This window comes from Carassius auratus, chromosome 29, assembly GCF_003368295.1.
Source record: "Carassius auratus strain Wakin chromosome 29, ASM336829v1, whole genome shotgun sequence".
In the NCBI taxonomy this organism is placed as follows: Eukaryota; Metazoa; Chordata; class Actinopteri; order Cypriniformes; family Cyprinidae; genus Carassius; species Carassius auratus.
This window is the reverse complement of record NC_039271.1, coordinates 9,795,472-9,821,378: the sequence shown is the minus strand read 5'-3', so window position 1 is coordinate 9,821,378 and position 25,907 is coordinate 9,795,472. Positions and strand designations below refer to the sequence as shown.

At 37.3% G+C, this 25,907-nt stretch overlaps 1 protein-coding gene across 2 annotated transcripts in view; it reads left to right on the top strand.

The window, feature by feature from the left end:
* The window catches only part of LOC113048022 (DENN domain-containing protein 5B-like), a 34,626-nt gene extending 8,991 nt beyond the window's left edge, over positions 1-25,635 (top strand). Inside the window, exons 2-16 of one of the 2 annotated variants that reach the window (XM_026209516.1) lie at positions 6,752-6,811; positions 9,853-9,962; positions 12,917-13,637; positions 15,218-15,405; positions 17,289-17,864; positions 17,955-18,186; positions 19,617-19,767; positions 19,981-20,071; positions 21,900-22,019; positions 23,208-23,360; positions 23,451-23,529; positions 24,247-24,328; positions 24,546-24,674; positions 24,873-24,994; positions 25,376-25,635. In XM_026209516.1, coding sequence (XP_026065301.1) covers positions 6,752-6,811; positions 9,853-9,962; positions 12,917-13,637; positions 15,218-15,405; positions 17,289-17,864; positions 17,955-18,186; positions 19,617-19,767; positions 19,981-20,071; positions 21,900-22,019; positions 23,208-23,360; positions 23,451-23,529; positions 24,247-24,328; positions 24,546-24,674; positions 24,873-24,994; positions 25,376-25,620 — 3,059 coding nt within the window. In that variant the 3' untranslated portion in view covers positions 25,621-25,635. The remainder of the gene's footprint in view (positions 1-6,751; positions 6,812-9,852; positions 9,963-12,916; positions 13,638-15,217; positions 15,406-17,288; positions 17,865-17,954; positions 18,187-19,616; positions 19,768-19,980; positions 20,072-21,899; positions 22,020-23,207; positions 23,361-23,450; positions 23,530-24,246; positions 24,329-24,545; positions 24,675-24,872; positions 24,995-25,375) is intronic. The other variant, XM_026209517.1, reaches the window with a different exon arrangement.
* Positions 25,636-25,907: the final 272 nt, after the last annotated feature.

The window sequence follows — 25,907 nt, the reverse complement described above, 5'->3', positions numbered from 1 at the left end:
TTGAATCCGCTTCACTATGTGTGTGAGGACGAATGAGACCATGAAACGGTCATGTTGACTTTGTTCATTGACTAAGTTCCAGCTCATCGCTAACCTGTGCCCTCAGATAAGATTTATAAACACCATGTGACTGTTTGATTTCTGCTAAGTGTGATTCATATGCTTCTTTAGCTCAGATTTGTATGTTAAATATGAAGGCTCATTTGATAGTTGAACTTTTTAAACGGTAGTGTTTTATAGTAATTATACAGTTTTACACTTTTAGATCTCAGTATTATCATCCTATACACTGTGCTTTAGAAGTTTAGTACACCAGGATGTATGTAGTAGCATTTTTGTTTCTAAATCGTCTGAATGAGATCACAATAATTGCCTGTTAGTCCGAGTTCACAAAAACCAGACTGATATGATTTTAGTCAGATGTAGAAACTTTAAAGTGAACGTAATCACACAAATTATTTCGTTCTCAGTGAACTTGATATCATCTCATTAATTAACTTAAAGATGAAAAACTCGTTTTGTGCTACTTGTTCCATCCTTTCGCTTGCTTTCAACTCGTATGAAGCTAAATTTCGATACCTAACCATGTAAGTGAATGTTTCTCTTGCTTAACTCTATGATGCAGTAAGATCTCAAGCCAGGACTTGTTGTGGATTACAGCTGTGCTATAGATGTGTCATGAGTCTGACAGTAGAGCTGTGCTCACTGCCCAAACCCAGCGAGAAGGAAAATGACCCCAATGTTTCGTGCTCACAATGTGCTCGCTCAGCATTTAAAACACACACAAATACATCGCTAGAGCTCAGTTACGTAACGCTGTTGAGGATGGACAAAGTCTCTCTGTGCCGTCCCTTGCTTTTTCTCGGTCTTCCATCAGCACTTTGAAAATGAATGGTGCTCCGAGCAAGGCCAGTGATTTTGATCTCTGAAGCTCAATATCACAAATCCAATACTCTTATCCGCTGCAGCCAGGGGTTAATGGAGAAAAAGGTCTGTTTTCATGGACACTTGAAAAATGCTGCGTCAACGATTTTGATTATAATATGCAGTACACACAATATGGAACTTGATTAGCATATTGGCACTGGAAGATGCAGATATACCATGGAACAAAAAAACATGGTGTGGTCCTTTTTGTAAGAGTTAAAGTAGCAGACTTGCATCTTTGGAAATGTGTGATATGGGTTAATTAAGTGAGGAAGACTTTGGCAGGTTCTGGATTTAACAGATTGCAGAGGTAGTTATGATCTTGGGTGAGTTCAAAGAGTGTTTGATCCCCGTTCCGCCAGCAGTGAGGTTTGTTCGAAACTCACAGGCTGAGTCATCCTGAAAATACAGTTCATAACAGTGCACACGCAGCAGTCGCTTCCTGTGTGGGTGAATCTCAAAAACTGCATGTCTGGCTGGTTTTTCTCTCTAAAATATGTATATTTTTTAGAGCTGTCAAATGATGAAAATTTTTAATCAAATTAATCAGAATTTTCAGTGGATTAATCAGGATTAATCACTATTTGCAATTACACCTCAATTCTAACCATTTTTTTTCTGAAATGCATGCCAAAAGATAAATAACAGGACACAGATACATAATTTTCATGTATTGATTCATCAATATGTGGTTCTTTTTTTCTGAATTTCAAAAGTTTAACATTTACTTAGATCAAATTTACCTGAGCACTATATCAATCCATGCCATTTAACTACAGATAGTGTAAGAGTTTTAGGTGAACCAGTGGTTAAATATAGCCACATCAGAGTTTCCGCTAGAAAAAAATGGTGCCGGTCAAAGTGACCGGCAGAGGTTTCCTTTTCCGGACATTTTGATGATATGCTGGTCAAGTATCGCCTCTTAATTAGTCAAGGTGAGGAAAACTGGAGGCAGGCTATGTAACGTAAAAAATGACATAATCAGGCCGCCGAATGCAACATGTTTATTAGCCTAACTTTCAAATAGACGAAAAAAAAAAAACATTTTCTACTATGGTTCATTTCTTCAATCGGATGTATTTGCGATCCATTCCAGTCTAAACAAACAAAGCATATGTTTCGTCTTGTTTCTAGAGCTGTAATCGGGCCTTAAAAGTTAGGCCCGACAGGACCCGAGCCCGACAGGTTTCGGCCCGAGCCCGACAGGTACATTTTGATTGACAGCTTTTTTAAAGCCCGAACCCGTTTACAGCCCGACATTATTCAAATGTGCGCACGCACACAGCTCTTTTGCCTTTTGCCAACAATGAGCAATTTATTCATGTTTTAACATAATTTACTCATAACTAACGTAGACTAGACCACTTGGAAGTTGGAATAAAGAAATAAAATAAGTCCTGTGTCACGTTCTAGACATAGGCTCATTTAACCTATAAATAGACCAACGCACCAATAAAAACGAGTCATTGAAAAAAAATTAAATTAAGATACATTTTAAATTAAGATGGGTATTTGGCAATAACGAAATTAAGATAAAGGCTCCGCCGGATTTGCTTTATTTAATAAAAGAATAATGCCAACATTAGCGTAAATACTCTGTCAACATTATGCATTTAAGACTCAATGAATATTTAGTTATCATTTGAAAAACCTTTACTCACAGAGATTAGGCTCGGTCTACATGTTTTTGTGGAAGAAAATTATTGAATCCACTGTAGATGTCTTCACCGCGTTCCTGCGCTCACTGATGGTGCGTCATTATTCACTCATTATTCTCATTATAGACATGGTCAAAACTTTTCCACACCTCGCTCAGAGTTTGCTTTAGTTGCTGGTGCAACCAAAACGTAATCACTAGAGGCAAGCCTCCGTTACACCTGCTCAGCATTCGTTTTCGCATCCTTCTCGCGCTAATCGAAACACATCACATGACCGCTCGTTTACCTCGCAAACCGGAGCGCAAGTCCGAGCCCGACCCGAGCCCGCGTAAGATGATAGAAATTAAGCCCGAACCCGACCGAACCCGTTCGGGCAAAGATCTTCAGCTCTACTTGTTTCATTAAGATAATAATTCATAAATGCACGCATAATTATCAGTTAACTTGATAAAAGTTGCAGATATGTTTTACATGCATGCACAAACAAATGCCTTTCAACTTATGTGTGCAAAATTCAGAATGAAATGAATGTGCAGCAATTTGTACAAATAGAGATTCTAGGTCTACTATACATGTTGTAGCCATTAAATAAGCTTATTTAGTTTAATATTTGTTAAAATATTATAATGTTATTTTTTAATTTATGTTGATTATGAAAAGTGAACCGCACGAGTAAGATAAGATGCGCAATATCGAGAGACATGGAGCGGGTCAGACATGATTTTGACCACTTAATTAAGTTTTGTTTAGTAGAAATACTTTTTTGAAGTGAATTTCGTTTTGTATAAATTGTATCTTAATTTTAGTAATTTTTTTTATAAACCAATTGCCTGGATTTAATACATAAGAAGCAAATATAGCAGACGACAGGCCTAATCATGCAGGCGCCCTCGCGGCCACTTGCATTGCTAGTGAACTGGAGTGCATCTCATCCTAATTTAACGAAACTCAGCGTAGGCCTCACAGACATGAAATATATCTTAAGAAAGCTTGAAATGTCTTAACAATTTAAAACGAATTTTTTTTTTTACCTATGCTAATTACACATTAAATTCAAGTAGGCTACTGAGTCGCTGTCCTCAGTGCCCAGAAAAGCGCTGAAACCGAGATGAAAGGGGAACCCGTTTTTATTTATTTTTTTATTTTTTATTTTTTGGCTTATTTTAACTGGCCCATCCAGTTTTCTGGAGGCCCACCTACAATCAAAATCCTGGCGCCGCTAGTGCTTCGCAGCGGTCTGATATCAAGAAATAACAGACCGCATTCCACATTGGAATTCAACCAAGCCATGTAATAATGTTTAATAACTTTCAAACGAGCCTGTTCCTTCATAACATAGCCAAAGTTCGGTGTATTTTTGCTTTATACATTTTAGGCTTATTCTCAAATTCAGATTGTGTTGGGGGGGCGGGATTATTAGGCAATTTCATTCGGACAATTTGACCGGAGAGATTTAATTTTGTCGGACATTTAATTTTTTTTCCGGCCAATGTCCGGCAATTACCGGACAACGGAAACCCTGAGCCACATATCTATGAAATTATGCATAGAGAAACTGTGAATGAACTCAGAAACACAAACATGCGCCCTCTGCACTCTTGTTTTTGGGAGTTGTTCATTTGCTCTGCCACAGTACTTTAGGATCGATATTTTCACGTTCTGAAGGCTTCAAGTGCCAGTAAAACCAAGTAAAAATGCATATGCTTTTCCAAACAGCTGTAATTTTCGCTGCATTGCATGTAGGCGTTCTGCGCATGCGCAGTGTGAAACACAGGACGCTATAACAGGAAGAAGCTCCAGCGTATCAACTACCAAAGTCGTCTCTGTTTATCGAGCTTGGCATGAATGTATTTGAGAGTAACTGGGGTAAAACCTTTAGCTTCTTCGGTGTTTTCGTCGCGGCGCTCGCCGCTGTTTTTTACTATCTTGAGAATTGAGAGATCGAGACTTTCCTGACCTTAATAATTTGTCACACTGCGCATGCGTGAAATGCGTTAAAAAATTTGACGTAATTAACGACAAACAACTAATTAACGTCGTTAACGCGCTATTTTTGACAGCCCTAATATTTTTTTTATTAAAAAATAAATAAACCTATTCTTAGAACTATTTATTTATTTATTGCATTTTAACATTGTTTACATCACATGACATTTAAGTATATGACTTATCTAATGTGGTGTTTTTTTTTTTTTTTTTTTTTGGAAATGTATTTATTTATTTTAGTTTTTTACCCAGAAAGTAGTAGTAGTTTTATCTATTATTATTATTATTATTATTATTATTATTATTATTATTATTATTATTATTATTATTATTATTATTATTATTATTATTGGAGGCTGCGAGGGGAGAAGAGTAATTATTTCTTGTCTTATATATTCATATTTTTTATGTAAAAAATGTGCCTTTTATTTGTAGACGCCAACAAGTTTTTGACAGGGTTTGGGATTTTCAAAAGTGTCTATTAAATGTCTTATGTCTAAGAAATGGATGGAACTTGCATCCAGCATTGATGATCCAGACTATTTGAGGCCAAATCGAAGATGACTTGCTAGCCAGGCATTGAAGGCTGCGTGTGTGTGTGTAAGGCTGTAGCTATCGAATATTTTAGTAATCGAGTATTCTACCAAAAATTCCATCGATTAATCGAGTAATCGGATAAAATGTGTTTTTGCTTAATTAAAGTGCAATATAAATTATGCAAGAGAAAATAAGACTCCTGGGTCTCTTAAAATGAAAAACTAAGTTTTTCATTTTAAATGCATAAAATGCAATGCATACATCAAAAATAAACATTTAATTATTACCCATTGTTTCTCTGTCTGTATTTGTACTGTGAACAATGACAATAAAGTTGACAGACAGATGAATTAAGTGCATTTAAGTGCCATTCAGTTGGGGTTTAAAATAAAGCATTTTCTGAGATGCATATTAAACATTAAACACATAAAACATTCATTTAATTTATCTTTTAATTAATGAAAATTAAGCAAACTTAACTTTTTGGTAAACAAAGGGGATTTACTATTAAAAATAAAACATGAAAGAAATGTTGTGTGATTAAACCTTAAAAAACTGACTTTTATTTTGACGGCTTGACTTACCTTTACAGTTCTGTGTGTGATGTGACACTAGTTTTACTCAAATCAAATGGTCAAATGCTCATGAAGTGACTGTCAGAGCAGTTGGCTTATTCTTAGTGAGACAGCACGCGCGTTTCAGTGTGTGTGTGTGATAAAGGAACTTGCGCTTCTGCTCCATTCATTAACAGAGACACGCAGAACATGCAGGACTGATATTTAAATAGACTGTTGGGGTTAATATTTACAGATATTAGTCCATATCATGATTTGATGTAAGTGCAATGACCTATTTTTGATTAATTCATTAAAAATTTGGCAAATTCCGTGCCATTCCGCGTTAAACTGTAAAATCCGTTTTTATGACTGGATTCCGCGATTCCCTCCGCGTTTTCTGCATCGCGGAAATCATAGGGCCCTAGTTGTGGAATGCCAGCTCTATCTTGCAATGGACAGTTGGACACACACCACGACATTCTCTTTACGTTTGTCCGCGCCCTCAAATCAAAACACTGCTGACTCCTTGCATTATGCGATTTCAGACTCCGCGCTTGTGTCTCCTTCCGCTTTGTGGGTGACGTAAACTCGCTGTGTCACAAGCATTGCGAAAGAACCTGACGTGAGATTTAAAATAAATTAAAGGCTTCGAGGCAGAGGAATTTGCCTCGATCATTTTTTGCAATCGAGTAACTCGAGTTACTCGAGGAATCGTTTCAGCCCTATGTGTGTGTGTGTTTGTGTGTGTGGGTTGCAGATTTAGATATTTTCTAACCTCGTTGTGTTCCTTTAACACCCACCAATAAGATTCTTTGAGGGCTTTCAGGTCATGCACAATGTGATGTCTCCGTCCCAGAAGAGACTGTGTCCTACAGTCAAGCTGCTCACCAAAGTAGAGGCTGTGAAACATGTCTCACTTCACCTCCATCACTGCTCAGCCTGCAAAATAACACACACGCTGTCTGTGTCTGCAAAGCCATTGCACTTTGGATTCAGTCATGCATCCATTTTGTTTGCTTCTCCATTTCTCTGTTTGGTTTGACATTTTTGCTTTCTGTTTGTCTGTTCATGTGTTTGCCATCTCAGCTTTGTACCTATGGCTAGAGGCCGATCGTCAGGGCAGGGACCCAGAAGCCGTGGCAGCAGGTAAACATGAACTCCCTCACTGCTAAGCTTCCCTAAATTCATCCATTTTTCTTTCCAGTCCTTCGTTCTTTTGGCCCTGATTACACCTGGTATTAAGATCCACCTCAAATGATCTGATCTCAAGGGGTCAGGCAAGAGGGATTGTTCTTTAAACCACACGTTTATATGCTTCCCAAATGTATCCCCTGTGTCTACTACTATAGATTTTGAGGGGAGGGCCTCTGATTCTGTGACAATGCTTACTGCATCAGTGTATTACTGCATAATGGATAACGCACAAAAAAAGTGAAAACAATTACCAACAACTAAGTACCTCTACCAAATATTAAACTAGTCACAATCTCAAAATTAATATCCACATTTCATGGTGTACATTTTAATACTGTGACTTAAATTCACTTGTAATTAAAATTTGTTTAATTCTTTTAAGATTTCAGTTCGAATTGTAAATATTATTTAATATTATTTTATTGAAGTATTTGATTAAATGTATAATTGTTTTTTAATGATTTAGAAATGTAACTTTTTTTTAAGTTTTTACCCAATTTTTTAAACATTTTTTAATTTTAATATTTCATTATTATTATTTTATTATTAAATTATATAATGTAAAATGGTTGATTAATAGTATTTTTATATAATTTAGAATAAATATAAGTTTAATATTTGAATATTTTAATTTTAATAGTTAAATATTATACAATTTTAAAGTTATAGAATGTTTCATATTTATCAGTCAAATGTGTAAATAAAACAAATTTTAACGTTGCCGCAGTTCTGTGCAAATGTATGCACTTTTTTTGGTTGTGTGGTAAAGCCTGAGATTATATAAATATTAATGTAAATATAAAATATAAATGTATGCAAATGTGGTCATGTGTCCACTTGACTTGATTGGACATATTAAAAACTCAATGTGAATTGCAAGCTACTTTGTTTCTTTAATTGGATGAATTTCTGAGGGAGGGCTGTTCAGTTATGAAAAATGTACGGGACTTTCATTATATCCATCAAGGATGAATATCAGAATGAAGCAAGACAGAAAACATTGTTTTAATTTAGCTTTCAGTCCTACTTCCTCCCTTTTTTTCCTGGTTAATGGGGGTCTATTGCCCCAGCTTGTTGTTTTAAATCAGTTTCTGTTCTGTTGCAACACTCACTGTCTCCTACTCCTTCCTTGTCTTCCTGTTATCCCTTGTTTGCTTCATTCTCTCTGTTTCTCACATGTCTGCCTGGGGCCTCAGACTCTCTGTGTTATAAAGGGCTTTAGTAGATTTCTCCTCCTCCCTGTCCCTTACTGTTAGTTAATGCCTAGGGCTGTCACAGGCTCTCCTGCCAAATCACTGCTAGTTCACCCCATAGCACAGACTCCCACTGTAAAACAATTTCATACATGACGACAAAACATGAGCTAGATGGTTAATTAGACTCTGTATTAATTACCTTGCCTCATTCAGAGTGACTGACTGCTGTTTTCATCTTACTTGTAACATCAATGCCATCAGTTAGTTTTCTTATCTTTTCATGCTAACTGTGCGCTCTATCTTGTTTGCTTCACATCCATTCGATTTAGATCTCTGCGTTTTTAACTTTCAGATCCAAATCCTGCATGACATACCGTCTGCTCCTGTAATCTGCACTGTTGTGGCATTCATGGCACTTTTCCAATCTATGTTCCAGCTTGTGTTTGGCTGTCAAAGCTACGCTGTGTTCATCTAACATGTGTCGGCCTGTTTGAGACGCACTAAAATGCACTGAGCCAGAAAAGCAATTGCGTCTCAAGAAACTGTTGCATTCATGATGGTAGAAAGCAACACAAAACACAATGCCTCCCTGTTGTTTTTAGCCCATCATTGTGTGCCAACATTATAAATGAATCGTGACTTTCATGATTTGAAAGTGTGAAAATCCCAGGTTTACTATTTTGACAATCAGTCAATCATTTTTTTATTTTATTTAATTGAGTAACAATGTAGAATGTTCAAAGTTTCTGTGAACGTGTGAGACATCCGATTGAGAAGCCGCTATAGGGACATAAGAAGAATATCAAAGTGCAGCGAACAGTAAAAACGTTGTGCTCTACAAACCAGTGTTTTTATGATTAAGATCTTGAAATAATATGGAAAAAAATACCAGTTTGCAGTTTCAACCAGCATAATGAGCTAAATGAGCAGCATAATGAGCTAAAAATAACCGGAAGCGAATTAAACCAAAAGCCAGACACATTATAAATGAATGGATTTAATAAATAAAGTTCTAACGTGAAAAATAAAGTGGATAACCAACGTATAAAACTGAAATATGAATAATATTCAATATTATTAAAGCAAAACCACAAACTATTGAAGTAATTCCCTGCTTGTGATTCACTAAAATAAATGTAATATCTCAAAAGAATTATATCCTAAACATTGTGTGTGTGTGTATGTATGTATATATATTTGAAAATATATTTATGTTAAAGTAACAATTATTATACTACACTGTTTTCAGCATCCGTTGTTACACATTTACTAAAATGTATTAGTTGATTGATCTGTCTGTCAGTCAATCATGACATTCTTATTTTGGGGTGTATGAGGGGGTAAATGAATGCTGCTGAACATAGTGAACAAACCCAGATGTGGTTGTGTTCTAGTAATCATGTCACAGCAATGTTTGTTTTAAGTTATTGAGTTATCAAAGGAGGGTGTGAAATTGTGAATGAAAAATGAACCGTTTTTTTCTTAAGTGTAACATTTAAGTAAACATCTTTTCAGAAAGTTTCATCACAACGAAGTAGATGTAAAGACTGAAATCCTTTGCAACTTTTTCACATGATGCCTCCATAGTACAGTATCATCCTCTCAAAAGGCCTCGAGTTACTCAGTTTATGAGTTTAATGCTATATAAGTGAGACGCGTGACAAACCTCTTCTTATTTATGACCATGAATTAGAATTCAGACACTCATAGATGCTTTTGTATTTTAAAGCTTATGCATATTTAAAAGATGTTTCAGCCCTTTACTCTTTTCAATACCTATTCCTTTCCTCTCTGCAGGAGAAAACTTTGATCAGAGCCCTCTCAAAAGGACCTTCAAATCCAAAGTGCTTGCCCACTACCCAAAGAACATCGAGTGCAGCCCGTTTGACCAGGATGCTGTTAACATGGTAAGTGACTTCAGTACTTGACACTTTTACCTGTTTGGTTTACAGCTTTGATTTATTACCTTTTTTATTATTTGTTGTTTTATAATTCTTTTTTGTATCATTCTATTTGTTTTGCACTTGTTTTGTAAAATTATTATTTTTTCATTCTTTTGTTTTAAGGTTTTGTTTATATTATTCTATTGTTTTGATCTGAGTTTTGTATTGTTTATTCATTATATATTTTATTCTTGTTTTGTGCACTTTTGTTTTGCACTTGTTTTGTAAAATTATTTTGTGTTTTGCTTCATTCTTTTGTTTTAAGGTTTTGTTTATATTCTATTCTATTGTTTTGATAAGAGTTTTGTATTGTTTATTCATTATATATTTTATTATTCTTTTTTTGTGCACTTTTGTTTTGTTTAATTTTTCGGCTTTTGTTTGAAGTGTATTTGGGACGTTTCGGAGCATGCTGAGGCTTGATGACTAGGGTGAAATGTTATGACAAATTAATCATATCCAACACATCTAAACTTGTTTTGATTTCCGTTTCAAATAAATGTTTCCACACAGTCTCACTGTTTCTCATATTAGTCATAAGATAGATCTGTATCTGTATTGATTTGGAGTGCCATAATGTGTACATGCAGCCTCTCACTCACTCTGTGGTTGCATGCAGTGATCAGCTGAAGGGTTTGTGTTACCGTCCCAGAGCATGCAGTGATAACGAAAACCTCTGACCTATTGTTCCCATGCTGTAAAGTAGTTTTTTTTTTTCCATCAGCAAACGTAAACGGAAGCTTAGTGGCAGTGACACCAGCATCAATTATTTAACCCGGGCTCTCTGCTTACCTCGGCATGGAAATGGCACATTGTGTGTGTTCTCGCTCTATGAAGAAACACCTGAAGTGTTCAGCACTGCCAGTCATGATGCCAGCACATCATTTGAGGAAAAAACTAAAACATTATGACGTTTCTGTTGAGTCATTTTCAAGGCCAGTCTCTTATCTGCAGAGATGTGCACATAAAAATATCCACCCACACACATTAGAAGTGCTTGAACGACAGCTTGCAATCACAGAAGAACTCTTTTACAGTAATTTTACAGTAGTTCTCTCTCCTCCAAGGCCTGGATTAAATTCTCCTAGTGATTGTTTTCATTTTTCAATTCCACTTCTGGCTAATCATCTTTCCACTCCTGCACTCTTTTGTTCTCTGTCCTTTCTCTCCCTCCCTCCATTTCTATCTCTTTTCAGTACTCGGCACACGAATGTCACTTTATTTTGGTGACCATGTTAACTCATAATGCATGTGCAGGCAGCACAATGCTGCTTAAAGTGGAAGCATAGGTGCATTGAAATTTTTGCATTCTGTAGTGTAGGAAACGTGCTGAAAATGTACTGTACACCTATTTATCAACACAATATTTTGGCATCGTAAATCTGTTGAAAATAGGCTGTACTCTCTTCCTCTGGTATTTATTTTGCATATATCAGTTGTGTGTGTGCATCTTTGAATCTTTGCATGTGTCTGTTTATTAAGTAGATGTCAAAAGAACAGTTAACGTTCAGTGGTTTATCATTAAGCCATCCAGTTTAAATCAATGTAGTCAAATCATACTGCCACATACAGTATGATGTGACTGACTAAAACGTTTCCCTCATCTAAATGTGTGTAAAATCTTGAGGAATGAACTGCATGTTTTTAACATATTGGAACAGCCAACTTACGACATGTCATTTCTCACTGTACTTTCATAAAAGTAATTCAGAGCAAGAGAAAAAGCCATCATCCAGAGAGTGTGATATGATCGTCTGTCTGTCTTTTAGTGCCAACAGCTTCTTCAAATAAAATAATAAAAACATTTAAAGGGTGGGTGAAATGCTATTTCATGCATACTGAGTTGTTTACACTGTTAAAGAGTTGGATTCCCATGCTAAACATGGACAAAGTTTCAAAAATTAAGTTGTACGTTTGAAGGAGTATTTTTGTTCCAAAAAAACCTCTTCCGGTTTGTCACAAGTTTCGGAAAGTTTTTTTCGAGTATGGCTCTGTGAGACGTTAGATGGAGCGGAATTTCCTTATATGGGTCCTAAGGCACTTCTGCCGGAAGAGCGCGCTCCCGTATAGCAGAGCACTGAGAGCACAGACATTCACTGATCAGAGCGAGAGCGTCGCGAAAAGTCACAAAAGAAGTGTGTTTTTGGTTGCCAGGGCAAGACAACCCTGCACAGATTACCAAAAGAGAAACCGCATTAAGGGACCAGTGGATGGAGTTTATTTTTACAGAGCATCATGGGAGTTGTGCAAGTGTTTTTGTTTGTTCCCTGCATTTCGAAGATGCTTGTTTTACAAACAAGGCCCAGTTTGACGCCGGATTTGCACATCGTTTATTTCTTAAAGATAATGCAGTCCCAACGAAAAAGGGTCACGATCGAAATATATACAGTTTTAGTACATACCACATAGAGACGCCTTTGCTGATGCTGCTCTTGTTAAATTTCAGCCTCTGGATCTGTCACAGCTTCCAAACGCTCTCAACGCAAAAGCCTACTCGCGCTCGTGATTCTTTAGTTCCGCTCACAAGTCACGCCTCCAGCCGCTCGTGTTTTTCCGGGAAAAATCGGTACAGACTATCTTTCTCTTATAAATATAATAAAAATAAAGACTTTTTGGAGTTATGAAGGATGCAGTACTACTCTATAGGTACTCAAGATTAACAGGATATTGAGTGAAAACGAGCATTTCACCCCCCCTTTAAATGATTGATTTGATTTGATTTAATGGCTAATGTTGGAGAACATATATTACAAATATAAGTCTAGGAAAATAAAGTGCTGCGGTTCACCTTGTTTTATGTGGCTGCTGGAAATGTAAAGAATAGACTCCCTACATATATCAAATTGCACAATGAAGGCAACATTAAGAAATGTGTAGTTACTGAAGCAATAAGTCATTTCCCCTCTCTTTCTCTCCAGCTCTGCATGCCCAAAGGTCTGTCATTCCGAACACAGCGTGACAGTCGCACCCCACAGTTCCACTCTTTCCTCATCACAAGAGAAGATGGATCTCGCACTTATGGTTTCGTTCACACCTACTACGAGGAGGTGACCAGCCCACAGATCTGCTCCGCCATGCAGACGCTACACCAGATGTACCAAGCGGAGCATAATGCATCTGCCCACAACTGCCCTTCATCGTCATCATCATCCTCATCATCCTCCTCTAGTATGGACTCTTTAGCCAGCAGCCTGGATGAAGTGGAGTCTCCTTCCTCAACTTCCTCCTCACAAGGGGGCCGCAGGAGCAGTGGCTGCTCTGGCGAAGGCTACGACTCTGTTCGCGACACTCTGTATGTGTCCAAAGCTATGTGTCTAATCACGCCCATGCCCTTCATGCACGCCTGTAAAAGATTCCTGTCCCAAGTACACCGTGCTGTCATCTCCCATCCGCCGCCCCCACTTCCTTTGGAAAGCTACATCTACAACATCCTCTATGAAGTACCTTTGCCCCCGCCCGGACGCTCTTTAAAGTTCCATGGAGTGTATGAACCTGTCCTGTGCCAGAGGCCCGGTGTCGGGGAGCTGCCGTTGGCTGATTTCCCTCTGAGTGAAGCCTTCCAGTTGTTGGGAGTGGAGAATCTGGTGCAGATTTTTACTTGTGTCCTACTAGAGATGCAGATCCTCCTCTACTCACAGGGTAAGAAATCTAGAATTTTAGCTTGGGAAATGTGTTTTTTGTTTTGTTTTTCCATTTTGTTTTATTTTGTTTGTGCCTGCCTAGTCCAGATTCATCCACTTTTGCTGGCTTTCATTTAGTTTTGTTTCATTTTGGTTTTGTTTGCTTTAATTTGTCTTGTTCGTATTTGTTTGGTCACGCTTTTTGTTTTGTTTGCTTTATTCTGTTTTTGCCTGTTTCGCTTGGCTTTGTTTGTTTTCGTTTGATTTTGCTTTAATCACTTTTTGGTATTTTGTTTCGTTGTTCAGTTTCGTTTGTTTTGTTCATATTCGTTTGGTTTCACTTGGTTGTGTTTTGTTCTTGTTTGTTTCACTTTTGTTTGTATTATTTGTTACAATTATTAAATTATAAAGCAAATACAAAATATGTTCAGAAATAAATATATATTTATTTATTATAGTAATGTAGTGTTTCCAAACAATATATTGATTTTTTTTGGAATTGCAATGTCTTATCTAATGATTAAATGTCTTAATGCAATAATTTTGTGGTTTAATTAATCAAATGCAGTTTTAGATGTATTAACCGATTGACAAGCCCTACTTTTATATCAAGCTTACAGACTATTTGTGTTTGAATTTGCACCACTGATGACTTAAGTCTTGACTGTATGCAGATCTGCTCATCTCATATTTAAGCATTTTAATTTAAGTTCTGATGCTGGAAAGTGCATCTTTGCAGGGCCTTTGATGTGGAGACTAAATGAATGTGGATGAGCCTAATGAATATTACATTACCCTGCTGCAGCACATATGCTTTTCAGCAAACACAAGCTGATACACATGCTAATTAATTCCTCTGACTGTTCTCCATATAAACAAATGATGAGATTTTTATGAGAAACATCTATTAATAATCACATTGCCCTCTTTTAGTAAGTCCACCACACAGTATTACGTGATACGTTGCCTTTTCATCCAACTTAACTTGGATCCCAGGATCCAAATTGAACCATTGTGAAGTGCCAAATGCAAGTTGAAATGACTGGTTCATTAAAACAGGTTTCAACATAACTCATAGTTAAGATCTTCACTCCTTTACATGCGTTTCATATCTGTTTGCAAGTATAGTAGGGAAAAACAACTAGATAATTAACTATTTTTATGTTGACAAAAATAAAATATTTATACGAGGGCTGTGGGGCTGTATTAATACTACATTTAATCGAATTAATTGCACAATGTAGTGATTAATTAATCTAATTAATCACAAATTAATCTCACATCAAATTTGTCTGAGATATTACCCCCAAAAGCCATTATTACGTTACACAAGAAAAGCTTCAAATAGATATTACAAAAAGTAGCTTTAAAAACAAATATATATATTTTTATATTTATTTGTTTTACTGTTATTTTTCCATAGTACTTAATAGTTAAATGGATTGTTAAGACTTTTTATTTAAATAATTAACTTGCAAGTGGCAAATTGTATTTTACAGCATCATTTCAACAAACTCGTATAATGATTTCTTATATTCATTTATTTTGTCAATTGAAGTTGTTGATATTTTTTTGTTCTTTTTGTCGGTGCATGGCTAGATTACCAGAGGCTCATGGTGGTTGCGGAGGGAATCACAACATTGCTGTTCCCATTCCAGTGGCAGCATGTGTATGTGCCCATCCTTCCCGCTTCTCTTCTGCACTTCCTGGACGCCCCTGTGCCGTATCTCATGGGCCTGCAGTCCAAAGAGGGCACGGACCGCTCCAAGCTAGAGCTGCCTCAAGAGGTAATCTGCACATTCACACATTTTTATCTCGTCACAGCCACTTAGAAATCCGAGAGATACAGAAGCGTCCATCAGGTAGCCTTTATAACTTTGGAGCCTGATTGGTTCGTGACGACGGATCATCTGCATATGAGAACACCCTCAATGCCTTAAAAAAGCACCAGAGGCCTCTGCTGAAAACAGTCTGACCAGTATGAGGCTCTTCTTTTACAATCCTGGTTTCCCTCTTATTTCTTAGAGGGTTGCAGGAATACAGTGCTTCCATATTCGACTTGTATCATTAGCTACAGAGCCTTTGTTTCTTTGTGTCGTGCTGTATCAGAATTTTTAGCAGAGGTTAATTATTCATGATTTGTCCGTCTGGATGCTGCAAGGCTTCCCTACATCCTCATCCCTAAATCCCATTTTCCGTAACTCAACATTCAGTTTCCCCGCTATGCATTCTCTTTGAAGTCACTCTGACCCAGAAAAAAAAGACTAATGACAACGAGAGCGAGACCGAAGGGGAACAATAGAGGAGATGGCTCATTTTGGAAAAACAGCAGGGGTTTCCTTTTAACTGCATTCATTATTATGTTTCTGTTTGTGTATATAAACTAATGTTTAAAAGTTTGGGGTGCCTAAGATTCTAAAATATTTTTGGAAAATGTTCACAAAGGCTGCATTTATTTGAATGCATCCATGCTTAATAAAAGTATGAAATTCTTTAAAAACAAACCAACTTGAATAGTAGTGTAGAAGCTGTAGAAATAATACTCTAATAAAACTTTTTAAAATACACAGCACAGACAAATTGAGTTATATAATAAATGATTATAAATATGTCCTTGTATAACAGCACTCCGAGGATGGCTCACAGTGATATTTAGTTAAATTAGTATGCTTCAGCTCCTGTCCATGGTCTTTGCCCATTTCAGATCAGGATCCTTCTGACCGGGGAACAGTAGCTATTAGTATGTAATGAGTGTTGGATGCGTGTATGCAGTGTAACACAAACAGACGTGCATGTGCACAAACCCGTATGGGCTTGCTCATGTTTTTGTAGCAGTGTAAAAGTAGACATTTAAAAAAAATGAAAGAAATCAGACACATTTTGAAATTACATGCACTCATATGAGATGAAGACCGACATAAAGATGAACCCAAATTGTTAATTAATAGGAAAAAATGTCATTTTTATTAAGCTAGGTCAAACACGTGCATGCTGGCCTAAACGCTTCTTTCTGACAGGCTGTCAGCATTGTGGCCTGACAGAACGGACAGTCAGTTCTGCTTGACTGATTTATTTTTACAGCAACAAGGTCACGCTCGCACACACTCTCTGGAGGGCATTTTCACTGCATGAGCTGCACTGCATGTGACTGAACAGCAATGTGTCACACACTGAGATTTGTGATGATACTGGATTGATTTGACCCGATTCCAGATATTGGGTTTGGTTATTAGGTCAGTACAGCTGATGATATGCTATCGCAGCTTTGGATTAGTGCGTGTGTGTTTGATTACTTTAATAATTTCCCTGCATTAATTTGTGTTTTGGACCGTTGCTTTGTTTGAAGTTGGCTTATAATGTAATCTACATGTTAATGTAGTGATTATTTTGCTAGGATATTATTTTGTATTACATTTTTAACCAAGATTCGAAATGCTCTGATTTTTAAACCAACATATGTGTCAAACACAACCATAAATATCCTTTGTCACAGCATTATTGGTTGAGTTCTACTACAGGTTAAAGTATAATTACACAAAAATCAGCCTGATGACATTTAATAAAACAAAAGTGTTGTGCAGAAAAACCTGAACTCTTTATCTTTTCAGATTTAAATGTCTGGCTTAAAGCATAAAAAAGTTCATTTGCATGGCTCTTTTTCACTCGTCAGGCGAACCTGTGTTTTGTTGACATCGACAACCACTGCATCGAGCTGCCTGAAGAATTCCCTCAGTTCCCCAACAAGACCGAATTCATCCAGGAACTCAGTGAGGTATTGCTAAGTTTTGGTCTGTCTCCTGAGGGGGGCAACACCTCCTCTGAACCAGCTGTGAGCTTGCAGACCTCCACGCTGGAGAAGGAGCTGAAGAGCACGTCACTGAGTGAGTTAGTGGACGACAGGAGGAACGGCAACCTCGGGGGAGAGGCGCTGGACGTGCTGGAGCTTCTTCAGGGCAACCCCACTCTGGAGCGTCTGCAGGCTCTGGCCAAAAGGACTGGGGTGAAAGTGGCCCGTTTGGAGGCATTGGCAGCAGGACGGAAGGCTTTAGGGGAGGAGGGTGTGGGAGGAAGGTCTCCAGCTGAGGAAGAGGAGCTGAGGAACGCTAAACTGAACGTGCAGCTGAGGGAGGTGTTTGCTGCGCGTTTCGCAACAATGTTTGCAGACTACGAGTCGTTTGTGATTCAGAACTCTCCAGATTTGGAGTCCTGGCTGACCAATAGAGAGCAAATGCACAACTTTGACAAGGTAAGGTAACAAAATCAGATTCCAAGGGTTTGCATCAAAAGTTCAGAAGGTACATCCATGTCTAAGTTTTTTCATTTGATTTCTCTTCAGGCCTCATTCCTTTCTGATCAGCCGGAACCGTACTTGCCCTTCTTGTCGCATTTCATCGAAACGCAAATGTTTGCCACCTTCATCGACAACAAGATCATGTCTCAGTGGGAGGAGAAAGAACCCCTCCTACGAGTGTTTGACGGACGCATTGAGAAGGCCCGACTCTACAATGTTCGCGCACCCAGCTTGCGCTCATCAGTTTACCAGAAATGCACTTTTCTCAAAGAATCGGGTAAGAATTAATTGAGATTTGTTTTTCATAATATAGTAAAGTGTATTTAATGTTTTATTGCAGTTTAATGTGCAGAGTGTTTAAGTCATTTAAGAAATTTTAAGTTTAAGTCAAAACATTGCTGTGGAAAAAATGGAAAAAAAGTTCATTTTACTTGGCCCAGACTTTCGAAGTAACATGACATCAAAATTGACCCTATTTACTGTCTGAATTTGTTCAAAATGTCATTCCGAAAAAATGTTTGTATGGAGTGGTAAGATATGGATGACTTCACAAAGATTTTTTTTGTCTGTTTTTGAAAGAAATTTCACCACAGCTGTATTTAAAAAAACAGAACTATTATTACAAATTATAAAAGATGTAGTCAGAAATCATTCTAATATGCTGATTTGGTGCTCAAGACACATTAATTATCATGTAGAAAATGGCATTAAAATAAACGGCATTTATTTAAAATAGAAATCTTTTGTAACATTTAAAATGTATATACTGTCACTTTTAAACAATTTAATGCATCTTCATTAAAATAGAAGTATTCATTTGCTTAAAAAAAAAAAAACTTCTGAATGGTGGTGTGTCACATAACATGAGTAAAAAGGAGTGCGTGCCACTTTATGTAAATTAAATTGAGGGTTTTTTTATACTGTTGGGTGGTTTTTGTTGTGTTTGGTGGTTTTTGTCTCTTTAAACGGATTCAGAAATCACTGTGTTTTGCTGCATTGAAAATGTCTTATTTAATGCCTTGCTGAGTTTTGTGCAATCACGTCCTCCGCAGAGCACCTTTCATCATTCTTTTTCTAAACCGATGGTTATTCCCCAGTCATTGCTCTGTCACTGCAAATTGTGTGTTTAAATTTTAATGAAGCCTGTGTCAAAAAAAAAAAAAAAACGCTGCCGATTATGTTCCCAGATGATTATAGAGAGTGACAGTTCAAGAGGGCAGATGGGGGAGAAAGAGAAACAGCAGAAGTGGTTAAAAAAATGAGGAGAGGAGCACAGAATAAAAGAACTGAAGAGTGTCATATGAATGGATTGCATTTGAAAGGCTGCCAAATGCTGATAAGAAAAGAACGGGCGCCTGGCGCTGTATTGTGCCACCTTGGGAAGCCTGTGTGTGTCTGTGTGCTGAATATTGTTGAGCGTGCGTCTGCTCGCTAAGCCCTCAGTGCCATTGTTAGGTCCATAACCTCTTGTCACACTGAAGGTCACTATTAGGAGATGGATGCTGCTGGCTTGAAAAATGTGCTTTTAAAATGGCACACTGCACACAGATGCCTTATGAGTTGCCCAACATAAAAAAAAAAACATGTAATTGTTATATCTGTTGCACAGTAGGGCTTGAACATTCAACACTTTTCAAGACTCAGGTCTCAAGCAGTCAGGACACAATGTCTAACCCCTCTCACCCGAGCTGTGATTCTCCTTTCCAGCACAGGCCATAGAGCAGCGGCTGAGAAAGATCGACCACACAGCCATCCATCCTCACCTGCTGGATATGAAGATTGGCCAAGGAAAATACCAGCAGGGATTCTTCCCCAAACTGCAGGCTGATGTGCTCGCCTCAGGGCCCACCAACAACAAGTGAGTCCTCTTTATGGCACATGACACCGTTATTAGAGATTGACCATTCAGTGTGGGACATGTAACACTTTGGTGGCAGTAGTAGTTTTAAAGCTTTGTTTACTTTGTGATAAGAGGAAACCCCACTTAATTAATCTCTTTAAAGCTTATATCAGTGTGTGTGTGTGTGTGTGATTATGGGAAGATCTAATAATGGAAACCCTCTGTGATCAGGTGGTCCAATCGCACATGCTCGACTCAGCGCAGAGTGGACCGTCACAGACCGCAGAATGACCATCTTGTGCTGGACAATGAGCTCAAAGAGGTGAGACTGCAGCATTTGTTCCTCTTCAGCTTCTCTCCTCCGTTCTCTTTTTCTTTTCATCTTGTTCTGTGTTCAGCCCTTGATAAGCACAGACTTTTGTATGTAATTCCTTCCATCTTGAGTCTTTTTTTTTTCTTTGCAGCATCTCGTTTATATTGGTGCTTTCGTAGGGCTTTATTTGTCAGATGGTAGATTAAGCTGATTGTTGGCAGATCACAAAGGAAATAAAAGGTCGTTTATCCAAAAATGATGTTTCAGTTTCATTAACTCATCCTTACGTTGTTTCAAAACCAGAAGACTTCCTTTCTTCCATGGAACACAAAAGACGATGTTGCTCTTTTCCAAGCAATTACAATAAATAGGAAACTGAGTGTTAAAGCTTAAACTGTGCAAAAAATACCATAAAAGTAACAAATGCTTTAATTTGTGATGTTTTTGTATGAGGAACAGTTTTTTTTTATTCTTTACAAAAATGTAAAAAAAAAAAAAAATTCAGAACTTTGAAAAAAAGTTTCAGTAATTGAAATAAAGCTAAAGTAAAATATAAATATTAGATGAAAAATTTTGAAAAATTAAGCTTAAAAAGCTTGATCTGATTAAATCATGTAGCTTTTTTTTTAAAGTTGAAATAAAGTTGAAATAAAAACAAATTAAAGATAAATTGAAGTGTTTTATAAATTAACCCAATGGCCAAAGCAAAATAATTAAAAGTATTAATAAATACAATAATTGTACATAAATACCTACACTAAAATAACCCATGTACTGTAGAAGTTGTCATTTTACCGATAAATAACCGAGAACCATTGCAACCAAATCTCTGAATTAATAATTTAGACCAGTTTTGGAAATCAAGTCGGTTGATTCATTTTCAAGATCTGGCTCAAAGGAATGACTTGTACAAAAATTTTTCTATTACTTACAAATATTATAATTCAGTAATTCTTCATAAATCAGTTTCCTGATGTCTGAATCACATAAATCGCCTTCAGGGCTGTAAGTGTTAATAATAATAATAATAATACCTTACATTTTATATAGCGCTTTTCTGGGCCCTCAAAAAATGATTTCCATGAAATTTGACTTGTAAATGGTTCCTGATGAATCATGCTTAATGCAAAGGCCTTTTGGGTTTTTTGTGAATCTGCCTGTTCTCATTTCTTAATTTGTCTACTTCCGAGCCTGCGTTTTCTTCAAGTGTCTTCTCGCTTTCCTTTTCTTGTCTGACTGCCTCACATTCATGTGAATGCTGCTTTTTTCTTTCCTTTACTATTGTTTCTCCATCGTTTCTGTGTGTTTGTGCTGTGTGGGCCGTACCACCTCACGTCAGGTGGAGGGGTGTCTGCTCCTGCAGAACTCTATGGCTTTCTGGGAGTGGGATCAGGCGCCACCCCCACCTATTAAACCACCTAAAAAGTCCTTCTCAGCCTGCTGTCTGGTATGTGGAGGCCTGCCATTATATGACTGACTTTCCTAACAAACTCTTCCCAGATGTCAGAATTCCTCGAAGCCCCTCCCCTCAGACACACAGTGACCTTTGAACTCTGCCACTCAATCCTACCCCTGGATGTTCCCAAACGCTCTTATAAAGCAGAGTTACTTTAGTGAGTGCTTACCGACCCAGTCACTCAGCAATCATAAACCCCACAGAACCCCACCAAAAAAATAAACATTTCCTTTACAATAAACCCCCTGTTGCAGAATAATTTAATCTTGCTTTTCTGTTAAAAACAATTCATTGATACACAGTAAAACAAGCTAGCTGTATTCAAACCTTTTGAAATGTGTTTGGTTACTTAAATGTCTGCGTCCTGATCTCTCTGTGTAGAAGTACATGCAGGAGGCCCGCAACCTGAGACAACCCAAACTATCAGACCTGTCCCCTGCGGTCATCGCTCAGACCAACTGGAAGTTTGTGGAGGGTTTACTGAAAGAATGCAAGATGAAGGTCAGGATGAGTTTAATATGCACCGATGGATGTATTTGTAATTGTGTGTGTGTGTGTGTGTGTGTGTGTGTGCTCTTGTTTTTGTGACATATCAGGACACAACTTTGTATAATGACATGGGTATGACACAGGTATTACGAGGAGAGGGTGACTTATGAGGACATAACCAATGTCCCCATTTTTCAAAACGCTTAAAGTCATTCTGTATGATTTATTTTTGAGAAAGTAAAAATGCACGAGGATTAGGTGTAGGGTTGGTGTAGGGCCATAGAATATACAGTTTGTACATTATAAAAACCATTACGCCTATGGGATGAACCCACTTTTCACAAAAACAAACGTGTGTGTGTGTTTGTTTTAACAAGGTTCCTGCTGCCATGGGAAAACCTGGAAATTAAGAATGTGGCTTTTCAACTGATATTTAAGTTTTTTTTTTTATTTAATAATAAAAAAAAATATATATATAGGCATTGATATTGGCTCTTTGATTACATAAGCTAATTTCATGTCTTTTTATATGCAGTTACATTTGCTTTGATCTCTTAAAGATGACTTAAAATTATTCGTTAAAAACCCTATATTTTATAGTGTTCATATTTAGGAAATCTTCAAATGAATTGAACCATTTTTGATACTGTGCGTTATAATATTGTGATGCCTCAATTTACTAGCATTAAAATGTTGTTGTTGTTTTTTTTTTTTTTTTTACAAAATGACAAAATTGAAAACAAAAATTCATAATGGCACGATCATTATAAAATCATAACAATTGACATTTATTAGTTATTGGCTAAGGCATGACACATACTTGATTAGGAATTATTCTTTATATTCTGTAATGCCGGCCACTGTCATAATATCTGCTTAGAGTTTCACCGGAGACAGTTGTAAATGAATAAGTATAATTGCATGCATTTATTAATTCAAAAGCTTGATACATGACACACAAATAGAAATCTGCCCCAGCAATCTCTGTGTAATGAATTTTAATATCCTTTTCTAGTAATCATGAACCACTGGACAGGTCATGTAAAAATCATAAAGATGCATTGGTTAAGAAGTGTGGGAACCCGGTTCTTAGTACATGGATAATTACTAGTCTGACCTGCTTGTCTGCTGCATTAAAGACTTCAGACTCAATCAAGATTAAAATGTAGTTTTTAATGATGTCAATCAATGGATGTTCAGACCAAGCGTATGCTGGTGGAGAAAATGGGCAGAGAGGCTGTTGAGCTGGGCCATGGAGAGGCAAACATCACTGGCCTGGAGGAGAACACACTCATAGCCAGTCTGTGTGACCTGCTGGAGAGAATATGGAGCCACGGTCTACAGGTCAAACAGGTGAGACATAAACAAATTGAAATGTATTTAACATTATAATACCTACAACCTAACGCTGGGAATCATTTGTGCTGTCATTCTGGTTTGTAGGGAAAGTCTGCTCTGTGGTCTCATTTATTGCACTACCAGGCGAGAGAAGAGAAAAACGAACAGCTGTCAGAGTCTCCAGGTAAAAGGAGTTCATAAGACCAGAAACTACATTAATCAAATCTGTGCAAACTCTAGAATGACTTTCAGAGGTGTTAGTTTCTATATGGCTGCATTTAGCTGAGGCTCATCTCGCACAACATAAATTGACACTTGGCGCCTCTAGCACAGTTAGCTGAACTCAGTTATGTAAAAACAAAATATTAAACCTTGTTTATGATATATTTATCATATGTAAAGTGATTAAGGTAAGATTTGATAAAGTACTTGTCATGCTTTGTATGCTCGATACTTATTGCAAGTGGTATTGCTAACATTTAACATTAGTGAATCACATTCAAGTGTAAATATATTCGTACACAAAAAACAATATGCATTTTTTTTTTAAGACCACAAGCTTCTGTTTTTCATCATTTTGGGGAAATTCAAGACCTCATTAAGTTGTAAACATGTTTAGCTAACTTTAAATTGCTTTGTGATTCTCATAGAAATAAACTGATTTTTCATGTTCATAACTGCTGTAGTAATTTTAAAATGCTCTTGAGTTTCAAATTGCATTTTGACATTGAGTTGGCATATTTAAAAGGGTTTGTGTACAGTATGTAGGCCTAATTAACACTTCCACATGCGAAGTACGATAACAGGCTAACAGTGCCTCATGAAAGGATTTGAAATTCTGATTTCCTTTCTTCAAAAACTTCTCTGTTTAAGTGCTAAAACTGTTTTTCTTGCTCTGCAGTGTCTAATGGCCAGGAAAAACGCAAGATCGAATCAAGTGTTGGTCTTTCTGCATTACCTGTATCACTCATACAGGATATGAGGTGTGTTTATTGCCTGAGGACCATGAAATGTTGTATACAGTAGTGCGTACTTTGGTTGTATAATAATTCAGTTGACGATGATGTTTTTAAAAAAGAGATTGATTTACACCCACAAGGTTCAGTTGCTTGCGGCCTCCTCAACCCACATACAGAGAATTACATTGTTGCTTTTAGTTTTCTCTCTTTCTTCATCATCCTTTCTCTTTCGACTTCTCAGACACATCCAGAACATGGGAGAGATTAAAACAGATGTAGGTCGAGCACGTGCCTGGATCCGTCTGTCCCTAGAGAAAAAACTACTTTCCCAGCATCTCAAACAGCTGCTGTCTAACCAGGCTTTAACCAAGTACGTGCAATACTTGACACACACACATCCATACTCCCATCTGCCCTCACACACACCTGCAGGCTTTCAGACTCCCACATACACACTAAAACACATGCTCACCACAAGAATTGTGACGTGAGTGATGCAAACAAGCACCCGCACACTGACCCGTTTCGAGTAAGTGCACCTGTTATTAAGAATGTGATGTTCCCACAGGAAGCTGTACAAGCGTTATGCTTTCTTGCGCTGCGAAGAGGAAAAAGAGCAGTTCCTCTTTCATCTCCTGAGCCTGAATGCCGTGGACTACTTCTGCTTTACCAGCGTCTTCACCACCATAAGTACGTCCCAGAGAAAGAGAGACGCACAGATGTGCAGATATGCAAATCGGGACTGTATCTATATAGTTAATGTGGGTTAAAATGTTGCATTTGTTCCCCCAAATCTTGGATATCTGGTAACGTGTAAAAACGCTTGTACGTAACAGCAGGGAAGAGCATTTCGTTACATCCAGCATAATCCCGTACTTGATATTGATTTGATGCTGTGGGACAGATTGATTGATTGACCAAGGCATGAAAAATTCAGATTAATGCTGCACAGCAGGGATGATGCATAGCATCTTAGAATATAGTTTTTATTCATTATACATACAATTTTCTGTCTTTCTGTATAATGCTGTTTAGTTACAGCCTAATTAGATTTTTTTTTCTTTCTCTAAGTGATTCCATACAGGGCCGTTATCATTCCCATCAAGAAGCTTAGTAACGCAATGACGACGTCCAACCCTTGGCTGTGTGTGTCGGGTGAGCTGGGCGACTCTGGCATCCTGCAGATCACGAAGAACGTTCTGGAAATGACGTTTGACGTGAGTGCCATGACATCACGCTCTGATACAGCAGTTTATTTTGAGTTAGTTTTCCCTGTGGGACTGAAAAATCATCCGTCCTGCCACTTGCAGAATTGAGTGTGCTTGCAGGTCTTTCGAACATCTGTTAGAGCTAAACTATTAATGGAAATGACAGCAATCTAGCTGAACAAAATATCTAAGGGAAAAAGAAATGATAAATCTCAAGATAACATTGTCACATTTTCACATTATATTTTAATTTGTTATAGTAATATTTTAAGCATTTTTTTTCTCATTACCATAATTCATCCAAACATATTGTGCTTAATGGAATAAATACAATGTACTTGTAAAGCTGTGACCTTTATTTCAACTGTTTGTATTTCAGTAAAACAAATACTACT